Below are 20,174 nucleotides of genomic sequence, written 5' to 3' on the forward strand. Positions count from 1 at the left end.
ACTCTATTTAGTATTACAGTAAGAGGACAATTAGAGTGCCTAATGTAGCATGCAAATAACCTGCTGAGGTTTCATTCAGATATGCAGTTTCTTTATTATCAGTTTGCATATCTCAAAAGAGCCTATTCTCTTAGTGTCAGTATGATTTATGCACCTGCACCTAGGTGCATTGCAACTATATTCCACAAGGTTAAACAAGACTGTTTCCCCCAACAATCTTCAACACAAGCCAAGAAGTCACTCCTTTTAAGATTACAGGCAATTGTACTGCTGTTAAGATATTTAAGTATATCAAGACAGCTTCAGGAACAAACAGTTCCACATCCTTTCCTCTCCTCCCACCTCTACTTTAATAACTTGACACCGACAAAATACAATTCTTTCCTGAGAGCTCTGCTGAAGAACAATGAGTAACTGTATTAAATGATGAAAACAGTGAAATCATAGGGAGCTTCCTGGTTACACAAGGGTGAAAAAAATATGTCACTTATAAGTTCATTACGTACCATAAGGCAACTAGAGAAAAAAAAATACCTTCAAAAAATAATAGCTCCTTAGCATCAAGGCTGTATTTGGAAACAAGAGGGGCAAGACTACTTCCAAAGGGTGAATACTTAAGTTACAGTGAACAAAACACAATAAGCCTAAGTAACTGTACCAAACCAAGCAGAACCGACGAATGCTTCCTCAAAGTGTCACTCTGATGACAAACTATCATTGGTCCATGATCTTAAAATAGTCATAATAGTTTATATTAGCCAAAGACCTTCCTACTGATTTTACAGGCTTTGGATCAAGCCCCGCATCACTGAAATAGCTTAATTTAGCTTTTGCAGAGCTACTCTCCAGAAAACTAATGTGATTCTAATTCACACCACAACCCTTTGAAGAGAGCATGACTTTATGGGGGTTTACATATTTCTGTAACAAAAGCTCACCTTTATAATCTGTGACTCTGAGCTCTCTTCACATTCAAGAAAGAATACCATTACATTTTCTGTAAAATCACTATAGTTGATGGTATGTAAACTATTTGGCAATGTGTCTTTTCAGTTTTCAATTCACACGCTCATTTTAGCCTCTGAGTAAATTTGCAAACATCAGCTGCCCGCTTACTTGGTGTAGGTATCTATTTGCAGGTATGGTTTCTTCAAACATTTATCTATGAGTAATTTTGACTGAACTATTCAAATGACTGTACTTCTGCGTGTGTCTCTGTGCAAGTTGACACGATGAGCATGTCTTTGTACAGTGTGAGGCAAGACTAAGATGTGATGAAGATGTTGAATAAAAGCAATAATTACTACAGCAATTAAAATGTAAAACTTGAGTCAGCATTTTGCTGCTGTTCCTGACTCCCTGACTTGCTTTGTAATTTTGGGCAAGTAACTTAGCCCTCGACCCTGCAAATACTTATGCTAAGTACCGTGAAGAACTGTATATGGGATAATAGAGCTTTATTTGCTTAAACTAACAAAATCGGGGGTTGAAGTTGTTTCTGTGACTACACTCATTGCTGTGATCAACAATTATTCTGTTGTATTCCAGTGTTGTGTTACAATGCAGTGAGTTCAAGTGAGTGCTTCTCTGCCAATACTAAGCACTCCCCAAGCAAAATCATATTTTTGGAGAACAAAAAAGGCAAAGACTGGGATTCCTACCTAGAGTAATTTCTCCCAACTGCTTTATCTTTGTTGCTCCCTTAGACTCGACCCTTGTCTCTAAGCTGTAAACACTTACAGGAAGGAACTTCCCTTCCTTGCTGGCACCTGAACGGCTGCCATGGCTTAGAGATGCCACAGCAGCAAGGCGTACCCGAGAAGGGATGAGAGGCAAAAGGAGAACGAAGGGAGCTCCAGGCCTTTGGGTTTCCCTGCCTGACAAGGCGGCCGCGGACCCGACCCCGCCACACGAAGCCGGCACAAGGGGCTCCTGCCTCACGCCGCAGGCACGGCGGCACGGCGGGAGCCGCGCTCCCCGCGGGCTGCTGCGGGGCGGCCGGGCTGCAGGGCAGCGCCAACGGGCCGGCCAGGCCGCCCGGCAGCGCGCAGCCCACACGCCGGCGGCACATTTCCACTCCAGCCCCCGCCCGCCAGGCCTGCCGCCGGGCTACACGGCGCGGCCGACTGGGCTCAGCCCGGAGAGCACAGCCCCACTGCGGGGGAGCCCGGGGGCAGCGCCAGCACGGCTCTGGCCGCCGCAGAGCTCCCGCAGAAAAGGCCGCCCGGGGAACCCGCTCCCGCGGCTCCACACGCGGCGTTACTCCGTCTCTACGGTGGAGACGATGAGTTAGTCAAGCCCGCCCCCTCCGCGGCCGCGCCGCCGAGCCGCCAGCCATCTTTCCCGCATCGCCCCCACCTCAGGCGCCGCCGGGGGAAGGGCGCGGCGGGGCCTCCCACCCCCACCTGGGGCCCCGCCCCCGCCGCCCGCCTGCTCCCGCCGGCCCCCACCTGCCAGCTCACCCCCAGCGCAACCACACCGCCCGCCGCTCCCGCGGCAGCTCGCTCTCTCATTGGCTCCCCGGGCCGCCCGTCCGCCTGAAGGGGCGTAGGAGGGCGGGGCCGGGCCGCGCCGCGCAGGGCTGTCAGCGGGCGCGGGGAGAGGAAGCGGCCGCGGGCACGGCGGGGGAAGAGGCGGGTGGCTGCGATGTGAGAGCTGCATCTCTCCGCTCTCCCCTCACTTTTTTGTTTTGCTCCCGGACTTTTTCACACAGCCGCCCCCTCCCCTCATTTTTTTCTATAGCAGTCTACCTGTCTGTAGATACACACCTACACCGTTTTTTTCTCGGGTTCTTTTTTTTCGCAGAGGCCACATACTTCATCCAGCGGAGTGTGCGCCCCGGATAGCAGGGCAGACCCCCGCGGCTAGGGGCTCCCCTCAGCGACCTCGCTCCGTCTCGTTCGCCGGTGCCGCCCCCGCAGCGCCATGGATCACCAGCCGAAGTTCTTCGAGAACCTCTCGGGCACCGGGAAGGCCATCGGGGTGCTGACCAGCGGCGGCGATGCCCAAGGTAGCTGCTCACGCCGTTCACACCGGGAGCGGGGGGAGGACGAGGGGAAGGAGCCGAGCGGGAAAGAGAGGCAGAATGTGGGGCGGGGAACTGCGGGCGCGGTGGGGAATGGGGGCAGCGGAGAGGGAGGGCGAGCAGCCTCCGGGGGACGGTATGAGGGAGGCAGGAGCGCGAAGGGCCTTCCAGGCAGGCCGGGCGCCCATGCGGGAGGCTGGGCAGGAGCCGGTGGGTGCCGCAGCCCCGCGGGCAGGGGTGGGAGCACGGGCCGCCCGTGGGGCGGTGGCGGGAAGCCGCGCCGGCAGGGGCACATGGGCGGCGGTGAGGAGAGCGCGGGGTCTGGGAGCGGGGCACACGAGATTGTGGGGGTTCTGGGGTTCCTCTTTGCGCGCTGGCCTTCGAGCTGTCTCGCTTACTGAGATGATTTGGAAAATAAATCATTTTTACGCGGCCTGGGCGCCTGAGCTGCAAGCGTATCTTCATGCTTCCTCCCTCCCTTTCTCATCACGTTTCCTCTGAGCCTGCCTGGGCCGGGAAGAGGGTAGAAACGCTCCAGTAACTTTCACCACCACCATGTCCTCACCCCTCGGGAGATGGTGGGGAGAGGAGAGCCACGAGGGAGCGCGGATGGCTGATGTGAGCGGGGGAGGAGGTCGTGCTGCCTCGCACGGCGGGTGGGAGGCTGGCTGCGCTGCTGGGGCTCTGCCAGCCCTCGCCTCATCTGCTTTTCACTTCATTTTGGCACCGGGAGCACTTTCGTGTTCCTAGCCATGATTTCGAACGCTCAGCTGGTAGTTTACTCTCTAGAGCCCCGTAGGAGTGTGCTGGAAACGTGTTTCACCTCCTTAAGTCTCTGAAGTGTAGAGGGAGACGTAGCTACAGGACAGGGTGAACAAAAGACTTACAGACATTAAGAGGGAAGGGAAAGAAGAGAGGCTCGATCGCAATGTACTTAGTCATCAACTCATGTTTTCCTACGCTTTCGCTTCCCATTTCCTACCGTATAGATTATATATATTAAGAGTTTGAAATTTCAGTTAATTAAGATGTGCAACGCTCTGTGCTATTTGAGAGAACTTTTGCCAGGAGGGTTGTTTAGTGGTGATTGCTTTTAGCTCCTTCCCCTTAAATTGCGAATTTTTAATTTATTTTTTTTTTGGCCGGCAGTGTCTAGAAAGTACTTTCACTTAAAGAAACGGCACTTACTCGCATTTGTGAAGAGGATGGGGGTGGGGTGGGGGTGGTGCGGGGAAGCCTCTCCTTTTTGCGCGGGCTGGGCAGTTTAATGACCACTTTCCCTACCTTGTTACGCGGGGGCGCGGAGGGACGAGCCCGCACCCGCACCGTGCTGTCCGCTTCCCCGGGGCGGGAGCGGGCGCCGGCAGCGCCGCTCCTCCCCTCGCCTTCCCGGCGCGTCCATGAGGTGGTAGCCTACATGGACCAGCGTCTCCGCGCTCCCTCCCCGCCGCCGGTGTGTACGTGATCCGTTGCGAGTCGCTGCAGATTCCGCCTCTTTGCGTCATCTGGGCTGGGAGAAGCATCTTCCCTCCCTCTGCCCGCAGGAATAACGGGGAGCCCCCGGGTTTACCTGGGATTATCTGAATCTCTAATCAGGCGTGGAAGGAAGGGATTTGGTACCAATCGGAGAGGGAAATGTTTGCCATTTCGGAGAAAACGCAAATCGATGCCCTTAATGGCTTTTCTGTTGCCCCTTAGTGGGGTTGCACTTGTTTAAGTTTCATCAACAGTTTGCACTCAGTGCCGTCAATCCCACTGCTAAATGATTCTACAAAGGACGGCGAGTGAAGGCATCTCTGTCTTAGTGGTCTGGTCGCCAAATCGCCATTTTAGCTTTAAAGTGTGACAGGGCATTGCCTCAAGCAGCAGGAGCGAGTTCAGCAAGAGGCTGAGCCCTGCTACTTGCTTCCGCGTGGCTGGAGATTATATAATGCAACAGCAGATGTATCTCTTTTTGTAAAGTATTAATCTGCACTTGCCACTATGTGAATTAAAGCATTTAAAGGACCTGCAGAATCCATGCGTAACATCTAGGCTTTATTATCTGGCAGGTTGCCACTGAAGCATATTTTCCTGGACGGATAAACAGTAACAGCCTGTGAAAGTTGCTGTCTGAGGGGTGAGGTCGTCACAAAGACCAAAGTGAATTGAATTACTTCCAAGTTGTTCTGTAGGCAGCTTTATTGCCCTAACTTAGAAGAATAAGGGGAAAAAAATAAACCCCAAACCAAAAGGCTTTAGAACTTGATTGTTTCAACTCAATCCCACAACACAGTTGAGGTTCATAACCCTTACTGTATTGGTCACAGTATAGCTGTGTAAAGTATGCAACCTCAAACCTGCTGGCATGCGAAGTTAGGAGTTAGACAAGGGCCAGAATGAGTCATGCTCTGTCAAGGTCATTTGCCCTCTGTAGGGCAAATGTGTGAGAGAGGTGAAGTATAAGTAGAGGGAAATATGCAGCTATTGCTGCAGAGCTATTTGAAAATGAATGTTCAAGTAATCTGTAGGTGAGGAAAAACTAACTCTGAAGTAGACAAAAAAAGTACTAGTATAAAAAAAAAAAGTTCCACTCTCCTGTTTTGGGGTTTGTTTGTGTGTGTGTTTTAATTTGTTAGACACTAAAACTCTTCAGAATATCTGTAATGCAAACGAAACACAGAGTTGAGTGGAAGGAGCACCCGTTAATGTTGTAGTAAACACATCATCTTCATATCAATAGGTGCCTTGATTTAGACTGGGCTGTAAATCTTAGCCTAGAATAAAATATACTTCAAATTATCTTCAAATAGAAGTTACTGCCTTTACTGTTATTGTACACCTTAATAATCTATAAGTAGCATTATGTAAATTACACAAGCCTTTCTATTTGTAAGACATGTTAAGTTTTAAATTACTTCCCTACATTTGTGGTATTTCTTTGCAAGGTTTTTTGGTTTTCCTTTTTACTACCTGTGGAATATTAGAATGTATATATGTCATACTGGAACTATTATGATTTGCTCACCGTGTTTTAAACATAGGTATATTCTTTGGTGGTGTTAAAGAATTTATCAGGGATTTATTTCACAAGGAAAAATATTTTTGTACACTGTAAACTTGGCATTTAATCATTTCAGGTAGCCAGCTGTTAAATTGTGAATTAAAACAAGTACTTTCCACCATAATAACAAGTGAGTTGAGGGGCAAAGGAAGTTTTATTTTGGCAATTGATTCCCAAGGTTTATGTATTAGGTCAGTTTCTGGACTATTTCTAAATTGTAGTGGTTGCAAGCTCAAAAAGGTGGGATAATAAATGGGTTTTAAGTCACACTTCTGTCTTCACTTTGTGGGATTGTCTGGCCATGGTCTCCTTCAGGTCATGAAGTACACTGGTTGTATTTTATGTGGATTTCCAGTGGCTGCCACAGACAATTTTGGCTGCTGTAGGTCTCTTAGTTCCTACAACCTCCAATCAGACTGCTGATTGTGTGGGACCGTGATAGGTATGGCTTAGCAGCAGGAACAATGTCATCTGAAAGCTTCTGACAGAAGACAATTGTGTGCTACCGGGGAATGATGTGTTAGTGGCTACTTTGAGCTGCTGTCGGGTTCCGGTTCACTGGCTCAAGATTATTGCCTTTGAATGTGACCATATTAGCTGAGATAAACTTGAAAGATTTAGTGTTGTGGAAGACAGCATTAAGTAAGGGACTTACAGATTGCATGGTAATGGTCTGGAATATCATAGACTGTGACTGCTGAAGTAAAGATCTACTACATATCTCTACGTCTGAAGCACTACAGGCTTCCCAACATTTCAAGGTATATTTAATATAGCAGTGTAGATGTACTGCTCTTGTCCTGGTAACTTAAACTGGAAGAAGAAATCTCACCACTCAACTAAAAAAACCCTCCACTCCTTCAGCACCTACTGAGCTTAAAACAGCTGAAAATAACTCTGTGGCCTCTTGGATTCCAGAGTTTTGGAATGCCACAAGCATGACTGGAGGCAAAGATCTACGTATATCTACTTTTGAGGTGTTACAGGCTTCAGAGGGACATCACAAGACAAGTGCAGATATATTGATCTTGTCCTGGTAGCGTATCATGGAAAAAGAAATTTTGCCACTGAACAAATAAAATATAAAAACATACAAACAAAAAAAAGTGAACACCCCCCCCCCCTCATAACAGCACATACTCTTTTTATGTCATCAAAATTACAGTTTGTTAACATTTAAGTAATGGGAAGATAGTCACAAGGGATTTTTGAGTCCTACCCCTAAAAACGCACCTTTTCCAGCAAATAATTGTGCGTGTATAAATATGTGTATAGAATATGTATATATGTGTCCATGTATATGATACTATAAATACAATTTAATGTAAACTAAGGAATATACTTAACAGATGTGTTTAACTATTTCAGTACACTTACTGTCTTGCAGGAACTGCTTCCGTAACTAGTGGATTCTATGTTTGAAACTAGTCTCTTAAGATTTTATTTTTTTTTTAAAATTTTGAAGGAGACTTGTATGTCGTCTAGTTGTTTTGCTATTGTATATATTTGTGCACTAGAATGCTCTGATCTAATATGGTGTTACTGTTAGGAAAAATTGTACAGTGTTTTTTCAGGTATCTAGAATTATTACTGTGATAATATGCAACAAAATCTGTTATGTAATTAAAAGTAAATGGAACAAACCCAAATTGTTTTCTTAATGATTTCTTCAGTTCTTGTATTTGACTCTTTCCCTTTGATGATTATAGGCTTTTTACATAATTACTGATACATCCATTTACATGCTTGCATAAAGTCTTTCTGTTTTGGTAATGTTTGTACATTTTCTTTAGTTTGTGTGTTTTGCCATATAGCCTTTTAAGTGTGGATCTTTATTCAGGGTAGCACTTAAACATATGTGTTAAGTCATTAAGTGTGCATTAAAGCCAACGTTTATCTTTAAAATTGGTGGTACTTAAGTGTTTCTTGATGCTTGTCCAAGATACATAGTTCTGATTTTTCTTTTATATGGTTAGTATTACCGTTATTTATTTAAAGGCCTGTGTAGCTGATTAAAGTGAGGAAAACTTGGCTTAAACACAAAATAGTGTAGTGGTGCCTATTGGATGTGGAACAAGATGTAGTCACAGGAAAGGAATACCCTTCTGGGGGAAGGGAGTGCTTTTAAAATAATTCAAAGATTTCTGCGATACGGTTTATAACCCCGCTATGAAAACTCTTGCTTTCAAAGACAATTGAATAGATAATATCAAGAAAGACAGTAAATTATCAACTCTTAAATTAATTCAGACATTATGGAAAACTGTGCAAGTAGTTACAGTTTACTTAATATTTGCTGAGTCCAAAAGAACAAAATAAATCATTTCCTCTGTTGAAGGCTTTAATGCAAGTGGTAATTCAGAAAGGTTTTAACTAATTCTTATGTTATATAAAAATACTGGTTTTACTTGTGACTTTCTTTTGAAGCTGCTATTGTAATCCTATATGTTTATCAGGCTATGGTTATTATTTGGGACTAAGTCCATGGTTAACCCAGTAAATCTCTTTTTTTTCAGTAATAAGCATATAATTACATTTCATAGTTACTATGGTAATTCACAAATACTGTTGTAAGACTCCACAAATAATCAAATACAGCAACATTTTGTTAGACAAGTTCTGTGGAGACTTAATGAAATTCTCTGTATTTACCTACTTGAATCGCTGCAAGCACTGTATTCTGATTTAGATAGCCAACATGTAGAAGTCTAAAGCTTCAATGACTTAATGTATTTAGTAGTTATCAAATTATAACGTCCTTCAGTCCCCTTCCTTTCTGAAATGTAAGCCACTTCTTTAGGAGCTTGCCAGTAGACACGCAAGACCTTTTTTTTCTGTAAGGAGATAAGATACACATTGTCAACTAATATTAAGATACATGTTGCATAAACTTGTAAAGTTACAGTGGTGGTGGTACTGAGAAGATTTTTCTGTCTGTAATTTATGGGTTTTTTTCCTGGGCTTTTGCCCTTTTTTGCAGCAGGGAAATTATGAATTCTACCAGTTTTTCATGGAAACTGGAAAATATTCATTAAGAAAGTGTGTGGCTATATTACAAATATATTCACGTGGAAAGAATGGAATTGTCATTTTGAGAAATAAATGCTTATGTTTTACTCTGTTTTTAGAAGAAATATGAACACTAGGCTGAGTCAATATTTGTAGGCTAATTTATACATAACAAAGGTATGGAGGATCTAGAGAATTTGTGGTGAGAACAGAGTAACTACCTTTTCAAATGCACTTGAGAGGTGCATGCTAAAGGTAAAAGGGGGGATACATGACCAATAAAGCAGAAATGTGAGCAAGAAACAGATAAGAGAAGTATGTAACTTCGGTAGACACATGAATGTCTGTTTAATGTCTTCCTATTTTGTTAATTATTTCCCACCCCACCCCCCACCCAACAAAAGTGTTCTGCTTTAGCCTGTTTGGACCACAGATGCTTTTTCTTTATTCTAATTGGATACTTGCAATACAGAGGCTACTGCTGAATGAGACACCAGAGTCTATAACTGGACATAGATATCTGAAACAGTCTTAGTGTTTCTTCTCAGGTGCCAAATGGGAGAGGTGACAAAGCTGAACCTCAAGAACAGAGGGTTCTTAAAAGGGCAGTTGTCCTTTTAAGAGTCCTGAGTAGTCCTCATACCGTGAGGATGAACTTTTTCCATTCAGAAAACAAACCTTTTAGCCGTTATTCTAGAACCCTGCAGCCAAATGGATAACATAAAAAATTTTTCTTACCTCTAAAAAAACCTCTACACAAACAAAAAGCTACAACACCCCACCCACCCACCCCCCCAAAAAAAGGAAAAAACCCGCAAACTACCAAAAAACTCCAATGACAACAAAAAAAACCTCCCACAAATGTTGTGCGTTAATAGAAACAAGCTGTGGACTTTGATGAAAGGAGTAGCTTGTGCTTCCCTGTTTGAGGAAAATGGCAGTGCTGTGAAGAACTGTCAGTTTTAAAAACTTAAATAGAGGTCTTTGTCCCCGCTTTCTAGGGGACATCGTGTGGGTGTGAGAGTGTTCATTTTGTTGTGAAACTGCTTCACTGAGGAGATAACTTTGCTCTGTGTAGTAGATCTGTTTTAATCTGCAACTCTGCATGCTAGCTTTCTTTTCAGTACAGCCTGTCACATCAGATTCTCTGCTTTTCTTTGGCATCATCCAGTTCATCGTCTAAAGCTGTGCTTTTAGCTGTCTTGGCATTTGAGAACTTTTTCCAGGTCTGCCACAAGGCTGACTCTGGTTGAGAGAATTCTTGCTGTTATTTCCTAATACAGAATTGATGTGAAAACACTGTTACTCATTATTTTAATCTTAAGGCTAAGTGACATCTATACAGACAGCATAGCAACTTTTGATTTTGGCAAACAGGTTTTTTTGTTTTTCATTGGGCAACTTCAGGGACTTTGTTATGTTCCTAAGTAATAAATTTTTGAGAAAACCTCAGACTCATTCTTTATTTAGACAGGTAAGCCTTTCTATTATAGCCCAGGGTTTGGTTTTTTCCCAGTAATGATAGATTTTGTAGGAATAGATCTTTATGACTTACTGTGTTGTGGGTTTATATATTCTAGTTAACAACTTTTTGTATCTCCACATAGGTGAACACTTAACACCTATGTCAAACATGGAGGTGACCTACTTTACTGTTGTGATACTAAGTGCAACAGAATTGGAGAATTGGGGCCCAATGTTTTGGTTCATCACATTTCTGGCATTGCTTTTCATCTGATGTGCTGAGACTATTTCTTTCAATGTAGCCTAACTACTTATGTTCTCATGCTTCGCATAATCTCTTGAGTCTGTTTAAGTGGTATGGAAGCAATTAGTTTATTACTTTGGGGAACTTCCTGAATAATGATTAGGGTAATAGAGTATCTGAAGGGGATGGGTTATAACAAATCCATTTGATCACGTAGGGAGACTAGTGGAACTTAAACCATTGCTCAGGAGGTTAAGTGTTTGACCACTGGAGTTAAATGGAAGATTTTACTTATACGTATACGTAATGTGATTTGTCAGATGTCTGTGAGCAGGGAATTCCAGTTTGAGCTCGCAGTTCCAGGAAGCAAAGTGGCATTTAGGCATTTTTCTGTCAAATGAGTCTATGCAGCATGTCTTGTGTTAGTTTACTGCTACTGCTCTCTTCGTTAAGTGGGCACCTGTCCATGTCAGCTTTGGCAGTGTTCCCCACAAAATACTGTATAAACACGTGTGTTACTTCAGAAAGCTCAGGAAAAAAAAAATGTTACAATAAAACTTCTCCTTTGAAGAAGCTGAATTTTAACTGGCTGAGTGTTTTGCATTTCATTTAGAAAACTGATCATTATTGTGAAATAAATTTACTTCCTGTTTCTGATTTAGTAGCTGTTATTTTACAATGATGTTTTACAATCAGCAGCAATTTAATCTCTGATTGATACTCATGCTGGTATCCACATAATTATTGCAACAAAGCAAATAGTTCTGCACTCTTCATGTACATGGGCTGATTGCACTGTCATTAAGCAAATTTCTGTTTTAATAGATGCTGATTTAGGAATGAATTAATGTTTCCTTTTATTTAAAGACTGAAAATTTATAGTATACAAAAAATACTGGATAACCTGTAACAATGTGATTTTGCTTTTTCTTCCTAGGTATGAATGCTGCTGTGCGCGCAGTAGTACGCATGGGAATCTATGTAAAAGCCAAAGTGTATTTTGTTTATGAGGTTAGTTTTTGTTTTATTTGTTCTGTGTTTGTCTTCTGACTATACTTGAGTTTTTCTTGAAACATCATGAAAAGTGAATAGTATAAATTAGAAAATGTTGTAGATGTCATTCCCTTGCGTTGTGTCAACATTTTATTACATATTTTTTATTTCTATGGAAAGTACTTTTCAAGAGGTATGCACTAAAGATGTTTGATTTAGAAATGCAGATTTATTACCTGCAATTCTTGATGTGCCACCAGAAGCTTGAAAACACTTGGAGAACTGCAGGTGGTTGTGCACCCAGCAGTCAGCTGTGTATTTGTGTATTGTTAGATGTTTGGCCCCAAATATAGCACTGTAGAAATACCTTCCCAAACCTAGTTAAACTACTAGTTCTTAACCCTTTGACTTTTCCTCAGTCCATTTTCCTAGCATATTAAGGATGTGCCATCACCCGCGTTTCACAGATTGCACAACTTGGTTTTGACCCAGAGCACTGGCAGGCTGGTGCTGTCTTCCCTGGTTTGTAGGTAGTAACTGAAAAAACTCCAGCCAACAAACAAAAAGATCCCACCAAAAAACCTGTGCCATCAGTAGCATGTCCAGACATCAGAATTTTGTGATTGAAACTTGAGACTGCATGTGCATGAAGATTAACTTCTGTAACAATTACTTGATATGAAAAAATGATGGGACAAGTTTAATGGAAATGCTAAAATAATACTATATGTGTATGTCTTACAGGAAGACTAAGTTATAGTTAGACTTCCACATGAAGGACATTCAGTTTTTATAAAATTTGCACATTAAACAATACACTAAATATATTTAGTAAGAAGTCATTCTGTTCACTCTGGAATTCCTGTACAACTCCTTAGAAGTCTGAAGTGATTACAAATTGTAATAAACACATTTGATATGGGGTAAAATTTTGGAGGCAATATTCCTAGCAAAATGTAATTTTAATGTTTAGTATAAAATACAGAGTACTATAATTCATGGCAGTTGTAGGAAAGAACTTTGCTTTAAGTTTTGCACATGCAAAATATACAATTTATCTTTAAAAGGTAGTTACTTATCCATTTTCTTTCAGCTTATTCCTATAGTTCATTTACTGAAGAGTTGTGAAGTATATTGAAATGCAAATAAGCAGAGCACTGTGCTCCAAAATTCTTTTGTACTACAGTGCTACAGCAAGTAGCTCTGAATACTTAGTGTGTGCTAATTACATGGCCAAACTCTAGAATTCCTTCAGTGTTCAGCTGTTTTGCAGGCTTGCTGAAATGGGTCAGATAACTTTTGTGGAAATAAGGAGGGATCTTTGGCTGTCTTTAAAGGCCATAACTTGGATTTTATTTTATTTTTTTTTAAATTATGTTTAACTTAATAATTACCATAGCTGTAGTTCCTCTTACAGTATGTTTACTTTTGTCACCCTTTAAAAACTGTTTTATATCACAGAGTATATTCAGTGATAAGTTTCCAGAGAAATTTGGATATTTCTGTTTTTCTGAACTTAGCAAAATTGCACCATTTTATGTTATTATGTGTCTCTGTTAATTGCTGGAGCTTGCAAATGTGAAGTCACAAACATTTCTGAATGAAAATTGATTGTAAGAATCAGGTCAATGTTTGAGTTTCCATTATATATTTTCATACTACCTTCATTGTAACAGAGCAGTCTAGGAGAAAAATGCACGTTTCACTGTGAGTATGGGTAATAGCTCTGAAAGAGATCTTTGCTTCTAGAGTGGTCCATTCAGTTCTGTGTTTCAGGAAGTACTGAATGCTAAGCCTTTTTCTCTCTGGCTGTTTCAATTAACATATGAAGTCAGTTTTCTTTCACAATACATCTAAGTACTTCAGAGAAACTGTTGCAAACTTTGAAATGGAACAACTATTTAATTTCAGCACTTTGAAATAGGAAACAGATGCAGGTGACAAGTGTAGTGAAAAGTAAAAATCCTGGGGTAAGATTTGTCACTGATGATCCCTATTATAAGCCTTTGCATGACGCATACAGAGATATATTTTTGTATATACCCGAAGTTGTTATATTTAATACTTTTAATAAGGTCCTTCTAAATTACAGTTTATCAAATACATACTTCAGTGTGTTAAGCAATGACAATAGTATATTTTTAGCCTATGTTTTGAATAGGCATTTCAACTAGACACACATACATCAAGGTAAAGGGTTATGTGTACTGAAGCTGCTCTGAAAAGTGAGGAAAAAGCCTGAAGTGTCAACATCTGAAAGGTGAAGAATGTTTTCTTACTTGGAGCCAAAAGCAGAGTCAAAGTCTCAGCCTTTTCAAGCCTAATTTGCTGTAGTTGTAGGCTTTTTTTCTCCTGCAATTTTCTCTGTCATAAGAACTTTTTTTTCACTGTTAAAAGACTGTAAAACCATCTGTCTTCTACATTGTGGCCAAAACTAGCCCTGTATTCTAAGTAAAACAGTAACATTATTTCCCTTTTGTTTTCTAGCTCCATTTTGCTTTATTTTGCGATGAGAGATTACCAAGAAAAGTAAACAAAAATTGGCAATGAACAAGATATAAGTAATTTTCTAACCTTTTTTAAGTTGGGTTTACCAAAGCCCAAAGAAAGAAATAGATACTGGAATTCATGAGCAATATATTCAGACATATTTTGATTCCCAAACAGGGAAAATAAAAACAACTTGTGAAAAAATTATACAGTAGTTTTTATCTAAAACTATAATTAGTAAATTATTCATATTCATATATATTTACAGACAATATTGTAGAATTTATAGTGTATATATATAAACCTAATTTTATAGCTGTAAAATTAAAAAATGTGTATCTTATTGAAATTAGCACATTTGAGATTTTTGCTATTAATTTGTGGAAACAATGCTTACTCTATACAGTTGCCTTAGTTTCATGTTTTGTTCATGTTAACATCTTTTAGTATTTATTTTCAGTATATGAACAGTGTTTATTCATCCTCATTAACTAACATCACATCATTCCTCAAATCTACCACAGTCGGAATTAAAGTTTGAATACCTGTGGACTTATTTCACTCACACTGTAAAATCTGGGAGATGGAAGTACATGTAGAAGTACCAGGCTGCTCTAGGAGGCTAGTTTAAATTTTTTCACTAATCAGAAATTATTTAAGGTGGTTTTTTTTTTCTTTTTTCCTTTTGGTTTTTTTTTTTAATTTATAATGAGAAGAAAAAGTAATGCCTCTCATTTATGGCAATTCATTTTAGAAACTGAGGTCTTAAATATTTATACAAATAACCTGCCCTTTTTCCAGGGTTGAAGCACATAGTTCCCAGTGGATGCGTGCTCATACTACTAAGCTATGGAACTTTTAGATTCTTCATCTTGGTTAAGAGTCTTTTTCTCAAGAGGCCAGCATTGGAAATGCAATGGTATGGCAGTCATGGATTTCTGTGAGGAAAACTTCGTGTCTTTTATGTGGTGGTTTGTGCACTCAGTGACGCTAGTATTTTACATTGTCGAGCAAGAGCTAAAAAAAGCTCAGTAATTAAATCACTGTTAAAGCCCCAAATGTCTCGCATGTAACATATCAGAGAATGGCTTGTTCTTTTTCAAAGGTTCTGTTTTCAGAGTTAAGACTAGAAGCAAGGTTTGCAGTCTGGCACTCTCCAGGAGTTACAGTGTTTATGTACCCTGTGAACATATGACCCATGGAGATTTCTTATTGTACATCTTCGAATACTCAGATTTTGGTAGAGGAAGAAATAAGCATAAAATGGGGTTGATCTTCACAAGTAGTGCTTGCTGTGTTTTTGACAGTTTACTTTTTTCCATTCTTGCCCCATAGTTTTAGTATCTGAGTACCTAAACTGCTTTTTTTAGAATCTTAAATATGATTTTTTTTTAATGTAAATTGACATTTTCCCACCCCCGTTTTATTAAGGTCTGTATTCACATCTGCCATTAACTTTCAGTAACCAGACAATTGTAACAGTATTGAACTATTTGATAAAACATTTCAAGTTAAATTCCACCTTTAAATGGATTGCCCAGTCCCCAAGTTAGCATCAGTGTTTAAATATCTAAAATGATAAATGGGTCATTATTAATACTTCAGTTATAAGTAATCAATGTTTTTCTCCCTATAGCTTTTCTACAAAGATGTTTTAGTTCTATGGCTTTTGTGTCTCTTAATAGTATGGAGGAACAGTGTGGGATTTTGAGCTATATTGTGCAGAGCTAGCTTACATACAGAACTTGGCAAGCAGAACTGCATTAGGAAACACTCATGTGACAGTTAAAATGAATCGGGCCTGTTCCAAAAGCTCCCTGTCCTTACCCTGTAGTGGGAGGAATTGTTAATACAGCCCCTGTTCTTGCTGGTCTACTCAGGGAAAGTAAAACTGATGTGGACTCCTGACCAGAATGGATGAGTTCATTTGATTTTAAAGATGCATGGTGCAGGAGTTGGTCATAGCTCATCCTTAGCCTAGCTATAAGGTATTTCAAATTTTATAGATAATTTCAAGTAGTAATTCATCCCTTTGCTTTCCCCAGTGTTTTAGATTTGTTAAGAAATATGAATGGGGAATTTTCATCCATGAGTCTCACTGTATGTATATAATGGTTTATATATTTACTGTACATACTACTTTTTGGAATGCCCTTTCTTTATTTTTCCTCTCAAGTGAAAATGGAAGGTGGATGATTGGAGCAAATATGTGAACTGTGTTTTGTCAGCTTGTAGTGCAGGTTACAGTGTTACAAGTCAGTGTTACAAACTGGGTTAGGATGCAACATCACAATATTCTTTCAGAATTTGTTGCCTATGTATGAATCTTTCTGTTATTGTAATTGCCAAAAGGAGCACAGATAGGAGAAGCTTACAATCTATTACTGAGTGATATAAGGAACACTGGATTCTTTGCTTTAAAGAAATAAAACCAGCAAACCTGTGATAAGTGAACTTATTAATTTATTACCCTTCATCAAGCTCAGTTGGATCCACTGGAATGTTTCTTTATCTGAGAAAGATTATTTTTTTTCTTCTTTTAAAGTTGTCATGTAGATTAAGCATTATTTCTTTTCCAACTTGTTCTAATTTTGGAGAAATTGTAAACAATGTCTTAGCTTTGAGCCATCATGTGTATACATTAGTATGCAAGAGTGTATGTGTATACATTGGACATGTATCGAAGTTATCTGGAGAGCGTACAAAATATTGAAAGGATTACTGAATGACAGAAATTAGAGACAGCTTACTTTCCATCTAGCTCTTTAGGATTACTTGATCATCTTATATGTAAATTCATTTGTCAAGTCTCGCTGAGCAGAAACTTCTACGCTTTCTCCTTGGAATCTGTAATAGAATCCTAGAAAACTTAATTTGAGTAACTTGTACTTCTGCTGAGTCCCAGTTATCTTTATATTTTTATCCTATCATGCTAGTGAGGGACTCCAAGTATGATATGGTATTTATATAATATATATGGCTTTTGAAGTTTGTTTAGTTGATTTGTGAGTTATGGCTTACTGGATAAAATCTACATATATTCTGGATGACGCTGAAGTAAATGTCTCCAATTTATGATATCAGTTTTGCTGTCTACTAAACTCCCTTCTATTTCTAGTTCCACTTGATTTATTATTGAGAACCATAAAACTAAGGATGTACAGTCTTGCAAGAACTGCATACAGAAGGAAGGTTAATTCCTCAGCATGCTTTTCCATATGCACACATAATCTAAAAATGGAGGCATAAACATTGTCATGTTTAATTTTGTTCAGTGGTTTTCTGTTTTCTTTAACCTAGCGTGGGTTGTTTGGTTTTTTTTCCCCTTTTGGATTTAAATAAATGTCAATAACTTGAATGTTAACTCCGGTTTTATTCTGGTGTCTGTATTGGTTAGGTTTTTCCAGGTTAGAACTTTGATGTATTTTCTTTTTTAAAATCAGTGTTTACAATATCGCCTAATGGAAAAGAACCTGTATTTGTCACTATCTTTCTGCTGGTATTTATGCAGAGAGTTGTTAAAGCCAGGCATAACAAAACCCTTCAGCTGCTCACTGGATAGTTTTCCTTCTTTCAGCTAAGTATAGTTCTTTCCATATTACAACGTGCATTGGTTTCTGATGACCATGTGAGTTAAGCTATTAAGGATTTCTTAAATGCATCACTAAAACTATATTTTTCTACTAAATTCCTTTCATCTATTTATTGTGTAACTGCCTTCAGAGAAGAATAAAGATTGTGTGACCTGATTTCTTCTTCATTTATTAAAAGATTTTGGTTGTTGCACTTTATTTTCTTTGCTTATTACCTACCTTGGGGGAGAAAGTGTACGAAGTGTTAGAAAGGTGGATTTTTTTTCTAAGATCATGACCTCAAGCTGAGGTTGTGTTTTTAGGAAGCACATTTTATAATACTTTTCAAAGTTTTTCCATCTTTGTAGTTTTTAAAACATAAATGAATATTTATTCCTAAGAAAGGAGAAATAAATTGCCATTCCAGTTTATAATCTGTGTAATCTTTGTAAAGTATTACTTTCTCTTAAGGTTGTCTTTGGAATTGAGCATTTAGGAAGAGGATTTGGCTTTTTTTCCCCCTAATGTGAAACCTGTTTCAATATTATTGCATGTAAATTGACTAATATTTTATTTAGTGTTTTTAATTACTTAAAGTTGTATTAAAATATGCAAGGTGGGTATTATTGCAGTGGAAATGTTACAAAATTTTTCAAATCAGACTTCTGAAATACTTTTTATCTTTCAGGGTTACCAGGGAATGGTTGATGGAGGTGATAATATTGTAGAAGTTTCATGGGAAAGTGTTTCAAGTATCCTACAAGTGGTAAGTATTAAGGGGTGGGGTGGCACCCAAACCCTCTCTCTTTAAACAGGGAAGCAAAATTCTACATCCAGGCAACCACTGCAATTATGGATTCAAATTCAGTGATGACTGAGTGACCTGTACGTACCACTTTTAGCAGAGCTTGGTTTCTACAGTGTGGATGTTTGACTCTTTCTAAAGATCTTTGTGTGATTTTGTATTTGGTGCACAGAAATAATCCTGGAAACCTTTATCCTAGACTGTCAGCATCACATGTCATCAGCCTCCTAAGACCATATTGACAAGCCTATATTTAATAAAAAAGACATCACAGGGCCAAAATATGGAACAACTGTGTTTTGTAAGGCGTGTGTTTTCTTACAAAATCGTGTTGGCTTTCTGTGTAAGTGGATTTAGACTTATAGTAGTGGGTGTAATTATAGTACAATTCTCCAGAGCTCAGATAATTCCAGTGACTTTGTATTTTATATTACAACATTCTGCAAGGAGGCCATTTGGATCTCCTTACGCTTTTCCTGAGCATGGTAATGTTACCTCTTCCAGAGCAGATGCTATGTTTGGCACAGAGGACTTACTTGGCAAGCACCAAGCTCTCTGAAAACTACCTCCAGGTGAAGCTTGGTTTTCTTTGGAGCTTTCTGTAGAGCTAATATAATAAACATAAAACAGCAGAGAGAAAAATAGATTATTTTTTTTAAAAAGCAAACAAATACTTGGGAGTACTGTGAGATATTTTGTCCACATATATTTAGGTTTTTGGTTGGTTTTTTTAACCCTCCCCATCTATCATAGAATCTGTAATCACAGAATGATAGAATAACTTGAGTTGGAAGTGACCCATAAGGATCATGGAGCCCAACTCTCTGCTCCTCACAGGGCTACCTAAAACTAAACCATATGACTAAAAGCATCATCCAGATGCAATTTATGATTAAGAGAAAATTGAGGTGTCATAGCCAAGCCACACAAGGGCATAGGCAGGAGCAGGATGTAGGCATCCTATACATGTATATAGCGTACATACTATAAGAGCAACACCTTTCTGAGCTTGATTGCTAGGAATTCAACAGACCAACAATGAAGCTGAGGGTACATCTTAAAGAATGTGTCTAGTTGTTTTGATAAAAGATTTTTCAGCCCAAGATTTATTTCTGTTTAATCAAAACAAGTTGTAGTATTTTGATTCAAATACATAGACTGTGTTCCACTTAGAACTATGCTTTTTAAAATATGAGAATATCTAGTTTAGATACATTTTTTAGTCCTGATTGTTATTTTTAGAAATCTCCCTGTGTACGCTTTTTTTATCTGAAAGCTGAACTGATTTTATTCCACTTTCTTTTTTGTTGTTTTTTCTTCCACTAGCAGCTGTTGTGTATTGCCATGTAAATGGCAAAATAGTGCCTAGGACTGGCTTGAGAACTGCAACACCTATTGACAGGGCAGATCATATCAGTACAGCCTCTATAGATTTGAAGCTCAAATTTAGATTGGCCTGACTGATTTATTGTAAGTTAAAGAAAATGTTTGTGCAAAAGTGAGGTAATCATCTGCAGATATGTTTGCAG

The 20,174-nt window shown here is 39.6% G+C and overlaps 1 protein-coding gene across 7 annotated transcripts in view; it reads left to right on the forward strand.

The window, feature by feature from the left end:
* Positions 1-2,522: 2,522 nt before the first annotated feature.
* PFKP (phosphofructokinase, platelet) overlaps positions 2,523-20,174 on the forward strand; it is a 46,861-nt gene continuing 29,209 nt past the window's right edge. For 3 of the 7 annotated variants that reach the window (XM_055710391.1, XM_055710393.1, XM_055710394.1), the window contains exons 1-4: positions 2,523-2,648; positions 2,806-3,010; positions 11,723-11,796; positions 18,529-18,606. In XM_055710391.1, coding sequence (XP_055566366.1) covers positions 2,926-3,010; positions 11,723-11,796; positions 18,529-18,606 — 237 coding nt within the window. In that variant the 5' untranslated portion in view covers positions 2,523-2,648; positions 2,806-2,925. Of the gene's footprint in view, positions 3,011-11,722; positions 11,797-18,528; positions 18,607-20,174 lie in introns of all 7 variants that reach the window. The other 4 variants (XM_055710390.1, XM_055710395.1, XR_008732265.1 and 1 more) reach the window with 3 other exon arrangements.

This window comes from Falco cherrug, chromosome 4 (genome assembly GCF_023634085.1).
Source record: "Falco cherrug isolate bFalChe1 chromosome 4, bFalChe1.pri, whole genome shotgun sequence".
Lineage (NCBI taxonomy): Eukaryota > Metazoa > Chordata > Aves > Falconiformes > Falconidae > Falco > Falco cherrug.